Here is a 13,270-nt window from a genome sequence, read left to right on the forward strand (position 1 = left end):
GATCACCCCGCTGAAATCTGTCCATGATCCTGCTCATATTTGAAGGACTGGTGGTGTAGCTTTTGGCATCATAGCAACACACAAGCCACCACAGTGCGACACACTGACAGATGGGTGGTGGTCATCATTTTCTAGGTACCATTAAACATAGGCTCAGCCCTTTTAACTCTGGTTTATAAAAATCTATCCAAGTAAAGGGCCCCTGGTGGTGCAGCAGCTAAGAGCTCAGGCTAACCAAAAGGACAGCAGTTCAAATCCACTAACCACTTCTTGGGAACCTTATGGGACAGTTCTCCTCTTTCCTGTCGGGTCACTTTAAGTCAAAATCAACTCGATGGGTTTTATCCAAGAAAGACAATAGTTGCTAACACTTTTCTAGAAAAGGTGTTTTTTTTTCTAGAAAAGTGAACTGATTAAGATGTACTCCTAATCAGAGAAGCATTTTTGACTAATGCTTTTGTACAGATAGAAGGATGTCTGAAGGAATAAATGGGAATATATTCCTGCCTAGTTTTCTGGTATACCGATTTGATATTTATGCTGTTTTAGGCTACTGGTAATAAAGATCCAAATTAAATGGCTTAAATTGTAAAGAATGTATTACTGAATATGACAAGAAGTGTAGTGATGAGAGGTTCTGAGCTTGGTTAGTTCACTCATTCATGATGTCACTACCCTGCCTCCTCAGTGGCTGACTTGGCCGGCTAGGCCGGTTTCCCTCATGGTCCCAAATGGCTGCCACAAGTCCAGCCATCACATGCAGACTTGCCCAGAGGCAGAAAAGTGCCATCGCTACCTACCTCATTTCTTACTTAAATGTAAACAAAACCCCACAAGCTCCCTAGCGGATTCCCCTTCCTAACGTATTAGCCAGAGTTACGCTGTGTCCCCATGCCTAAATCACTAGGCAAAAGTAACAAGACCACCATGATGGGCTCAAACCAATCAAAATCCACACCTTGAGCCTTTCCCAGAGGGAATGATCTCTGATCTGGCTGGAAAGGAAACAAAGTCAGGGCAGTGAAGGTCAGGAGGGGTGCTGACCAGGCAACTGACACCGCCTGTTACGGTATTTGCAAGACTGTTAAGTGTGTAAAAAGCAAGTACTTGTAGGATGAGTTTCTTTTTAGACCCAAATAGGAGACTCTTAGGGTCCAATTCCCTGGCCCCTATTCACTTAGGTTTAGTGTTTGTTTTGAAAAGGGCAAAAAGTTGAAGACAAAAGAGACATCATAGAAAGAAAAGCCCCGTGTTCATTCCCCTTTGGCAAAAGGCCTGGTATTTATACATAAACAGAGGATACACAGATTTGACTTATCTTGCAGGACCCATTCAGAAAGCTTCATGTCTGAATTCATTGTGGGTAAAACTAACTTTGGTACAAGCAATTCATAGTGAATACCAAGGGGAGAAAACCAATATGACTAGTAGTTGACATTGGCCTCATCTATGTATCCCAAGGTGCTGTATGTTACATTCATTTACCCCAGAATAAATTTACTGTCACACTGTAAATTCCTGTATTAGCTGACTCTTGGTGTCATGCATTAATGGAAGATACAGCTCAAATAGCCCACCCCAGCATGAATTTCACAGTCCTCCAAGTTGTTTTTCATTCCCCATTCTTGCCCTGTTCACTCCTATCTCAAGCCTACACCCTTCTGGGCTCTAAGCAGAGAAGGCGTCAAGATTGTCAGCTGGTTTGGAAAGCTAGAAAATTCTTTTGTGTCCTTTTATTCATTTCTCAACGGAGGAGAAGTGTAGCTGTGGTGTTAAGCTCTGGTGTTTCCAGTGCCCAGGGTGGGGAGTTTAGTTTGGCAGTTCAGACATTCCCTTATTTACTGGGGCTCTTGAGCCATTTTGTAGCCCAGAGTTCCTTTTCTGCCTAGCTCCCTGATGATGTAAATAAATTACTTAGGTAGATTGACTCTAAGGCATAAATGATCTCCACTGGCGTGATTCATTCGGACTTCATTACAGGAGAAGAATCCCATATCTATTCCTTAACCCAACTGTTGTTTACAAAGCACTCTGACCTAAGAGTTGTTGTCCCAGCAAGGCCCGAGTGAAAGGGTTTGGAAAAATATAAAAACATCTGCAGAATCAATACGCATGTTCTGCTTGGACAAAGAAAACCAAAGTCTCTTCCACCTCAGAGGATGGACCTATTTGTCAGGGTTCTTTTAAATACAAGATGCTAAGGGGAAATATGTGTATGCCAGACAGGAAAAGGCTGTGTTTGGTGTTTATTTTGACATTTATATAACATGCATATTGAAAGGTTGGCTTATTAATATAAAGATTTTAGACTCAGGAACTCTGATGTTAAGTGAATGAAATGGGTCAGTGTTGCTCTCCAGAGAAGACTTGAAAAGCCAAGAAATTTCTGCAGCCATATATTCTATGAAATGTGATACTTATGCTACTGTTTTGCATTTGGTTTTAAAAAAACAAACGAACACTTGAATAATATTGTGATATCTCGGATCCTGCCACGTGATTCAATCATAAAACATTATCAAACTATCCAAACATAATGTCATATGCCTTTGCTCTCTGTTGGGGTTGGATGAGGGAGAACAAGCTAAATAGTTGGACTTCCATGTTTCTCAGAATGACTTCATTTTCAGAAATAAGATTCTGGTTTCTCTTTCATCTTGATCCTTGTTCAGGCTGTTCTAAAAATAGCCTTGTCGAGTGAGTTTTGATTGTACCACTTGAAAAGAATCCATTCTGACCCACCGCTCACTAGTACGGTGATCTCATGTGGTTTATTTGAGGCTATAGAGAGGGATGTATACATATTTTTAATCCTGCCAACTTCACAGTGCTGTGATGGGATAACTGTTAAGAGCGTTCCTCATTTAAGTCGTTCAGTTGTTGTTAGGCGCTGTCGAGTCTATTTTGATTCATAGCAACCCCATGTGACAGAGTGGAACTGTCTAATACAGTTTTCTAGGTTGTATGTAATCTCTTACCGGAGCAGATTGCCAGGTCTTTTCCTGTAAAGCAGCTGGGTGGGTTCAACCCCCCAACCTTTCAACCTTCCTGTTAGCTAAGTGCTTAACTGCTGCACCCCCCGCCCCCGCACACACACACACAAAATTGCTCTCAAGTCACTTCCAACTCATAGCAACCTTATAGGACAGAGTAGAAATGCCCATAGGTTTCCAAGGAGCAGCTGATGGATTCGAACTGCCAACCTTCTGGTTAGCAGCCAAGCTCTTAAGTACCACGCCACTAGGGCTCCTTAAGTCATTCAATAGACAGTCCAGAAAAAACAAAAAAGTTGTTATCGAGTCAATTCCGATCAGAGCAACACCATACACGTGGGGTCAGAGTAGAACTGTGCTCTTCAATGGCTGATTTTTTGGTAGTAGATCACCAGGCCTTTTTTCCAAGGAGGCTCTGGGTGGATTCAAACCTCCAACTTTTTGTTTAGTAGCCAAGCACTTAGCTATTTGTACCACCTAGGGACTCCCAGTAAGATAGTAGGCATTCACCTATCCAAACCCATTGCCATTGAGTTGATTCCAACTCATAGCAACCCTATAGAATAGTGTGGAACTGCCCCATAGGGTTTCTAAGGAGTGGCTGGTAGATTTGAACTGCCAACCTTTTGGTTAGCAACCAAATGCTTAACCATTGCACCACCAGATCTCCCGAAAAGCACTATACCCAGTGGGAAACCACACAGCCCTTAAGTTAGCTATTGTTTCCCGAACATCCACCATTTGAGTTCCTACTTCATGATATTTGTCATATTTCATAATATTTGTCATATCCATGGATGGCCTATACTATCATGTACTTAATTTTTTTTTTTTTAAGTAAATGAAATCATTTTAAAAGGAAACTTCATATCAGTACCATGAAAGGAAAACTAGAATCACCTGCCACAAACTGGAAAAATATGTACCATTAAAACATAACAGTGTAATTAATTTCTAGTTAGCTATTATTGCCTGATAAAGGCTCTGAGCCTGAGGCTGGTCTTTTCTTTAACAGGCAAGATTAGCAAGTGATGGAATTGTGTTAAAGATATGCCAGCAGGAAGCCAAGGCTCCCCTGCTGTGAGATTTATTATTTAATGCCAGATCTGTATACCTCCAAACTCCTCCCCCCCCCCCACCAGCAGCGCAGTCACACTCTGGGAATTGAGGTTCTTCCTTTTATGTTCTTACCCAAGAAAAGAGTCAAAACACAAAACTAACCCCCTTACGTTAAACAGAGTAGAGCTGTGCTCCAAGGGTTTTCTTGGCTGTCATCTTTGCAGAAGCAGATCACCAGGAGAGGCTGGGTGGGTAAAACCTGCCAACCTTTAGGTTAGCCGTCAAATGCAAAACATTCATGCCACCCAGGTACCTGAAGATACCCAAAGCCAGACCAAACCTGTTGCCGTCAAGTCGATTCCCACTCAAGTCACGTTTAATCTTTCTCGTTTCGGCTTCATTGTAATCCTGTCCCAACTGGAATGTTTTTCAACAGGTCAACGGCAAAGACTTATCCAGAGCAACTCATGATCAAGCTGTGGAAGCCTTCAAGACAGCCAAAGAGCCCATTGTGGTCCAGGTGTTGAGGAGAACGCCCAGGACCAAAATGTTCACGCCGCCCTCGGAGCTGCAGCTGGTGGACACAGGAACTCAAACTGACATCACCTTTGAGCACATCATGGCCCTGTCCAGGCTCTCCTCTCCTGCCCCGCCGGTGCTGGATCCATACCTCTTGCCAGAAGAGTAAGTGCTGTGGTCGTAAATCACTCACGGGTTAAGTTCGGTCAGTAATTACACTTAAGTCAGTTTTGTTCCCTTCCGTGTGGTGGAAAAAATTAATGCTTCTTATAATTCTCCTCCAAGTTGCCCGTGTTTAACTTTATTGTTTATAGAGGCAATAAATTGACTTCTGCACAAAACTGCTCCGACATATTAATTACTTTATTATAACCCTGGAGCAGAGTTATTCAAATTATATTCTAAGAACAAAATTACTTACAAATGTTATAAAAGTTGTTTCGGAATAAAGTTTAATCACCGCAAATGGTAATTTGGAGATTTTGTAGTTCTAACTGGAGGGAATGCTGATGATTCTTTTAAATGACAACAAAGTAAGTGTAAAGAGAGCCCTGGAGGTTGTGTCTTCAGCTTTCTTGGGGCTCATTTCAAACCTGGATCCATGTCATAAGCCCACACATGCCTCATATAAGTACTGCATACACCAATTAAATAACAGCTGTTATTCCGCACAGCGTGTTAATTTCTTCACACACGACTCTTCTCAGACGTAGAGTAGCTAAGAGCCTTCAAGTCCAACAAGCCTGCTGTTCATACTCATTTCTAGCCATGGATATTAGGTAATTTATTTTCCTGAGCTTCAGTTTTCCTGTATTAAGATGAAGATAATAATAGTACCTGTCTCATAGGATTGTTGGAAGATTAAATGAAATAATGTATGGAAAGTTCTCAGCATGGCATATGGAAAAACCAAACCCATTGCCATGAAGTCGATGTTGACTCAAAGCAGCCCTATTGGACAGAGTAGAACTGCCCCACAGGGTTTCCAAGGAGTGGCTGGTGGATTCGAACTGCCGACCTTTTGGTTAGCAGCTGAGCTCTTAACCATTGTGCCACCAGGGCTCTGTGGCATATGGAAAAAAAAGCACCCAATAAATGGTAAAGTTATCATCATTAATTATTTAATGATAGAGGAAAATGAAGAGCAAGAAACTTTCTGAGATAGACCACAGGCTTAAAAGACGCCCAGTTTAACGTCTCTTTTCTCCTGTGAATGTGTACCTCTGAGGACAAGATGCCTATTTCCCCATCTCTGGGGTTGACATTAGGGTCACCCCTGTATCTCCCCATCTTGGCTCCTGATTCACAGAATTGTCTTAATGCATTATTTCAAAGGGCATTGTCACCTCTTACAGGGAAAATCTCTGAGTGATACCTGTTTGATTTCTATTAGTAACTCAATAGCTGGAGTGAGCACACATTTCCTGTGGCTCCATCACATTCTGGAGGACGGCTGGCCTCTCATCTGTGGTTTTAATGGTTAGCTGTCATCAGACTCCACGTTTAATTCCCCAGGCTTGAAAAAGTAAATTCTGCTGCAGCTGACAGCATGTAAAGGCAGAGGACAGGGCGTCGGCCTGACGTGCACTCAGCCTGCAAGGCCGTGTGCAGAGGCCTGTGACAGCACAGATTTCTCACCACTGTCCCTTTTATGCAGATGAGGAACTGCAGGCTTGGCAGGATATACTTAGCATAAGTTGCCATGTCTGGATTTAAAGACAGGTCTGTCTGATCTAAGGAGCCCTGGTGGTGCAACGGTTACTAGGCGCTCGGCTTGTAACCTTAAAGTTGCCGGTTCAAATCCACCCAATGGGAAAAAGACCTGGCAATCCACTCCCATAAAAATTACAGCCTAGAAAACTCTATGGGGCAGTTCTGCCGTCACATGGGGTCTCTGTGAGTTGAAAATTGACATCACCTAACAACTGTCTGACCTCGACTGCCAGTTCTTCAGTGAAATACTCTGTAGCATCCCAGTTTGATTCTGTGACACAACCAGCCAATTCACCGAGTATGCTCATTCAAACCAGTTATTTGACTTGAGGGACTCAAACCACCTCTCATTACTGATGAGGCCTTTAAGCTACTCCCGACTCTCCAACATTGAACTGTCACAGTGATGGGCCTTTTAGAAGCCAAACCTCTAATTTCCCCTTAAGTCTAGTTAACATGACAAGACTTATCCCCAAGAGGCTACTTGAAAAATGCCAGGAGAGTCCAGAGGTCAGATCTTCAGGTCCTGGCTGCAGGGTCAGGCAACAGCATGTACCACATTGCCAGAGTGCATGGGGATTGAAAGGGGACTGTTTAGTTGATGCTTGAAAGCTCAGGCCATCCAGCAGCATCCTCAGGACTAAAAGCCCTTTAAGTGCTGGCAGTATATTTGCCTGATGGGTCCAGAAAATTGAAAGCCAGCCTTTGTTTAAACGACCACTTGCATCTGATCTGTTGTTTCAAAACTAAGCGCCTGGGAGGGAAGGCCAGAACCCATTGATTGCTGCACTGACCTTTTGAGAACGAGAAGGTTTGAGTCTCTAGCCAACAATCAGAGGTTGAAGCCTCCAGTCTGCATCTGGCACCATGGACTCTTAAGCTCCTTCCAAAGCCAAACATGTTATAATTCCCACTGCCTTTACTCCTAGTGGTTCCATTAATGGTGTTTCCAAAGAAGTGGTGGGTTTTGTGAATTGTGTTTTTACATATGTTGTCTTAGAGAAAGACAAGCGTCTGGTCTCTTGGGGGGTGTGTGTATGCATACGTATACACATACACACATGCATTTTATTTATGCATCTCTGTATATACAGTACATACATGTATGTAATGTACTGGGTTGTGATGTCAAACATAGTGCTTATTATGGGTACAGTACAGCCAAAAAAGTTTGAAAAAGCACTGTCCTAGATGATGGCATACCAGCTGCAGCCATAGCACCATGGCATAGTCCAGCCTTTTTCTCCCCGGAGATGCAATGTAGCAAAAAAGCAATAAGGGTGGTTAAATATGGGCCTGTCTCCTACACAGAGACTGGGTTAGAAATGAGTCACATTGAATCACAGGACTGGTGGGATGATAGGATAATGGGATGGTCCCCCAAAACAACAAAGCTAGTTCCTGACACCTTGCATCTTAGCTGATTCTTACAAACAAAGCTGACTTTGGCATAAATGGTGGAAAGGTGATGATGGAGCCCCTGCCCATCCTGGGATCCACTTCCAGAGAGAAGCTAGCTGTGAAAGTGCCCAGAGAACCTTACAACTCCATTTCCTGCGCTGGCTCCCGTGACCTGCCAGCTCACTGCTGGGCCACGTGATGGGAGTAGTGAAAACAGATACTCATAACCGGAAGCAGGGTCCTTAAAGATCTTTTGCCTTTTTTCCAGGCATCCCTCAGCCCATGAATACTACGATCCCAATGACTACATTCATCAGGAGATGGACAGGGAGGAGCTGGAATTGGAGGTATGTAGACCATCCTTGTCTCCTTTCAGGGCCCATCCTAACAACAGAGACTGCCTAATACATTCTCCATATGTATAAGTTTGGTTTGTGGATACCAATGAAAAATATCAAAAGCAGAAACTTTTAGTCACAGCATGGAAAAGCACAGATGAGTTTTTTCTTCCCCCCTTCAAAAGCAAAACAGCTTAACAGGTCCAAAAAGCAGAAATTTAGGGTTTTTTCATTTGGATGAATTAAAAGATTGGGCATTTTCAGCCCTGTTCTCAACTTTTGAATCCTAGTAATCTACTCAGGCCAGGCAATTAAATCCATACTCTCTTCTAACTCATGTCAGCCTCCTCACCTTGCTACCCTTTGAGTCATCGCCTCTCCTTACCCAAAGGCAGATGGCTCAAGGATAGGTGGATAAAATACTAAAGTGAAAAACTGACCCCCTACAGCAAAAAGCTCTGGTTGCTCAATGGTTAAGCACTCAGCTGCTAACCGAAAGGTTGGTGGTTTGAACCCACCCAGCTGCTCTGAGGTAGAAAAACCTGGCGACCTGCTTCTGTAAAGATTACAGCCTAGAAAACCCTATGGGGCAGTTCTGCTCCGTCACGTGGGGTCACTATGAGTCAAAATCAACTCAAGGTCACCTAATAACAACCAGCAAAAAGGGCTTGCCCACTGATTCACTACTTGAAGTCTTCTAACTCTGATCTTGAAGAAATGAAACAAATCCCTAAGTCCCCTTCAGTGCTATTTGAGACCAAATATAACGCATGGTTTTAGATACTATATAGTGCCAAGTTAACATTATATTTAAGATTTAAAATATTTAGGCAATCCCAGATCAGAGTTCTATTTCTTGTTTTTTTTTTTCTTTCAATAAGCATCATTAAAAAAACAAATAGAGAAAACACCAACTTTCAAGACTGACTTATTCATACTTTTGGGAAGGCACTTTCAATGTGTTTTCAAAAATTACAAGCACGTTTTTAAAAACTGATTTTATGGAATAGGGTAATAGGGTGCCTTTCAGAGACACTTGATATTAAAGGTTTAGCCCCTGGACACTATCAGGAGGTCAGCTAGGGAAAATCCAACAACATGTTGTCCAGTTTCATGGCCAACAGTTGACTGATCTGGGCTCTACTACCAATACTCCTGAATTTGATGTATTTTTTAGTGGCAGTAGGTTACCGTGCAGCCCCAGAGTAGAAACCAGCTGTGTTCCTCAAGAATTCCGTTAAAGTTACCGAGACAATTCTGATTCCAAAACAGAAGACTAAAATCAGCAGAATGTGTGGACCGCCAACTTAACTGGCTCCTTGCCTCCAGCTGCATCTGGTCAAATCCGAGTGTTTGGCCCTAGAGGCATGGTTGGACTCAATGGAGAACTTTTTTTTTTTTTTAATTTAAAATTTTCCTTCAATGAATATGATGGTCTGAACTGCGAAACTAGAATAGCAATTATCTTCACTATGAAAACTGTTGAATGTTTCTGCTTGTTGTCAGCGACAGACCAAAGCATTTGCCATCTAACAATCGCTCGGGGAAGGACAGCATTGGCCCCTTCAGGAGAATAAGGATTGTATCTCCAATTTACAGTGTCCCATCCTCCCAACGTCAGGCCTAGTTCATGAGGAGGGGAGGGTATAGAGTAGGCCAGATTTCCCAAACCTATTTATCTGCCCTTGGCCCAAGTACCTATTAACATGTCTTCTGGAACACTGTTGGGAAAACACCACACTACAGAAGAAAGGCTATGGAATAACCTTTATGTGACAACACTGGTTTTGGGTGATGATCCTTGTCATAGAGACAACATAGAGATCTTTTAAATGTGTCACATCTCAGGAGCTGGACTGATGAAGTAGTGTAGCTTTTGTGGTCTTTGGTATTTAGTTAAGCTTGACTTTATAGCAATAGTTTTTTTTTAGTTTCTAACACCATTGAAAAATCTGTTGAAAGCTACATCCTCTCTGGAAAAATGCCCATATGTATAAAAGCTTGCAAACGGTTTCAGGAAGTTCACTGCGTTCCTACTAGTTCTGCCAGATTTAGCCATTCTGCCTTAAAATTTTTTGCTATATCTGAACACCACCAGAACTAATATTTGGTACTTCCTGTTAGGACAATTTAACTTGTTGAAACTGAAGTTATTTGAAAGGAAACTTTACCACTGCTACAAATAGGAAAGCAGCATCTATTGCCATAAATGGAAGCCAGTTGCCATGGAGGCAACTCCCACTCATGGCAACCCCATCTGTGTCAGAGTAGAAATGTGCTCTGTAGTTTTCCCTGACTAATGTTTCAGAAGTGGGTCACCAGGCTTTTCCTCCAGGAGCCTTTGGGTGGACTTGAACTTCCAACCTTTCGGTAGCAACTGAACATGTTAACCATTTGCACTATCCAGGGATTACCCAAAAATAAAGGTCCCCATAATATTAAATACAGTGGACACAGTGTTACTAAATTCTAGGCCCCAGTGCTGGTGCCTGTGGAGATCTAGGGACTCTTCTCTCCTCTCCACTGCCCGTCTTTTTCCAAGATGGCGAGGTACTATTGAAGAAGCGTTCAGACTAGCCACAACTGAGTCTTTCTCCCTCAAGGAAGTAACATTCTCAGTGTGAACTTCCTGGACCATCTGGCTTTTGGTAGGAGCAGCCACTCCATGAATCGGTTCCCTAAACCTGGCTTACCAAAGATGTCAGTTCCTGGGTGGTTCGAACAGATAATGCACTTGAGTGCTAACCAAAAGGTTGGAGGTTTGAGCCTACCCAGAGGCACGTCAGAAGAAAGGCCTGACAATCTACTTACAAAAAATCAACCATTGGAAACCCTATGGAGCACAGTTCTACTCTGACATGCGTGGGGTGGCCATAGCAACTAGTACTGGTTTAACATAGATGTCACCAGGTTATTTCTGTTAATAAAGTGAACCACGTGGTTTTGGAGGAATGGCCCCTCCTGAGTTCTGAGGTGTTGATGGCAGCGGCGGTGCTGGCTCAGGGAGTCTTCTGAGGCCGCTCACCAGAGCGGGAATCTGCATTAGGGAACATCACCTGCCTTCTGGTATTGCTTCTGTTTCAGAGGTGTGTCTTTGGGAGATAGTCTGGTCAGCTCAAGGAGGTTGATAAACAGACCCCGCTGCTGAGAATTAAGTTCCCTGAAGCTGATCCAGTGTTCAGTGAAGCTGGCACATACGCATCACTCTGGCCTCCTCGTGGGATTTTTTGTTAACAGTCAACAGTCTGTCTTCGGGGTTCTCTCCTATTTTGTTCCCATTGTTGGGTTGGATTTCAGAAGGAGCAAGGGGGCCAGTCTCAGCACACACTGCTCATCATCTAAGTTGAATTAAAATCAGCACCTTGCAAAAAATAACTTGTTCCATGGATATTACATGGGAATAAAATATATATGAGTGGGTTGGGATATTATTGAAGCAAACACACAGAGAAAAACAGATGTTCTCTCTTTTAAAGTACACAAAATGATCATATTTAGATAATGTCAAATCCCTGTTATTGTGGAACTGCTTAGACATAAAGGGATTATGCCCAAGTATACCCAAGGGTTGAGGAGCCAAATAATTACCCATAAATTTTCAGGTACTGAACACCTGCTCTAGATCTTCCTGTAGGCAATTAAAAAGAAAATAGATGTCTGAAGAAGGTTTTTTCCTTAATCTATTGTTTTAATTTCCCAGCTGATTCATCAGTAGCCTCCTATCCAGGCTGGGAAGCTGCTGTCACCTGTATCGTGTTCTGATGATATAACGCTGAGACCAGAAAGGAAAGGAAAGCGACCATTTCAACACGGGGACTAAAATGATCCCCTGGTTCCACAGAGTAACCTAAGAAGATCACAGGAGAGTTGGAATTGTCCTGGACAGCATATAGAATGCCCCAGCCAATCGATAATGTTTTCACAGCCCTTTAAGGCACAGCACAAGGGCTCCTCCAGACACCTTCCTTGGGCAGCCTGCCTGTGTGGAGTCAGGTTCCTTATGACTCTCTCTGTGTCCTTGAATTTATACACTCTCTGTACTGCCGCCAGGGAACCAGGGCCTTTGCACTTAACTAGCCCGGATGACATTTCTCCCAGATCTTTGCATAGCTCAGTCTGTTGCCCAAATGTCACCTCTCCAAAGAAGCTTCCCTGACTACCTAAGCACTCTGGCCCCAAGAGTGCCATTACCTACGTAATGTCTGTCCCTCCCACTAGAATACAAGCTCCAGGAGAGCTGGGCTCTTGTCTAACTCATTTGCTGTTATAATCCCGGTGCCTACAGGGTGTTATTGAGTTAGCTGCCACTGAGCTGGGCCCTGACTCTTGGTGACCTCATGCACCAACAGAACAAAATGCCGCTTGGTCCTATGACACCCTCATGTCCCACTGCAGACCGTTGTGATCTATAGGGTTTTCAGTGGATGACTTTCAGATGTAGATCACCAGGCCTTTCTTCCTTGTCTTAGTCTGGAAGCTCCCCGAAACCTGTTCAGCATCATAGCACCCCACAAGCCTTCACTGACAGATGTGTGGTGGCTGTGCACAAGGTACATTGGCCAGGAATCGAACCCGGATCTCCTGCAAAAAAGCCAAGAATTCTACCACTGAACCACTAGTGCCCCCTGCCATATAGTAGGCACCAATAAGTATTTATTGAGTGAGGGAATAAATGCCTGTTACCCTATGTCAAATTTAAATTCCTTTAGGGAAAACACAGTCTTCTTAGAGACATCTCTACATCCCACATAGCGCCATGCATAGATACAGCAACTGTTGAAGTAACTTAAAGAAATATGTATTACACTCCTGGACTGATAAGGTAAAGAGTTATGCTTCAGTTACTGGTCTTCCTGGAGGTGGGTCACCCATGGAAATTAGTCTTGGGAGTCCGGTTTGATTAAAGTGGCTGACACTGAAACGGAGCTTGAATCACCAAGGCAGAATGGCGCCCTTAATACTCTTAATTGCAATATCGTTTCAATTTCATCTGAAATGTCAGACTTAGCTGTTCATTTTTATCAAATAGCCCATCTCGACCAGCAAGCAACAGGATACCAGTGGTGGGGGTAGCTGTAATCCAGATAATGCTACTACATTATTCATACCAGTTTGATTAATGGTCGTCTTTGAAATCTTATCTCCATCATCACAGACGGATATGTATTGATAACCTCTGTGCTTTCAGTCATGTGATCAATTCTGTAAGGCCCTGCCTCTAGCTGGGAATCAAAATGAAATGTTGGA

The 13,270-nt window shown here is 43.2% G+C and overlaps 1 protein-coding gene across 1 annotated transcript in view; it reads left to right on the forward strand.

The window, feature by feature from the left end:
• The window catches only part of PDZRN3 (PDZ domain containing ring finger 3), a 275,570-nt gene that overhangs the window by 244,631 nt on the left and 17,669 nt on the right, over positions 1 to 13,270 (forward strand). The window contains exons 4-5 of the mRNA XM_023548073.2: positions 4,489 to 4,736; positions 7,954 to 8,032. Coding sequence (XP_023403841.2) covers positions 4,489 to 4,736; positions 7,954 to 8,032 — 327 coding nt within the window. The remainder of the gene's footprint in view (positions 1 to 4,488; positions 4,737 to 7,953; positions 8,033 to 13,270) is intronic.

The sequence above is a fragment of the Loxodonta africana genome, chromosome 22 (assembly GCF_030014295.1).
Source record: "Loxodonta africana isolate mLoxAfr1 chromosome 22, mLoxAfr1.hap2, whole genome shotgun sequence".
In the NCBI taxonomy this organism is placed as follows: domain Eukaryota; kingdom Metazoa; phylum Chordata; class Mammalia; order Proboscidea; family Elephantidae; genus Loxodonta; species Loxodonta africana.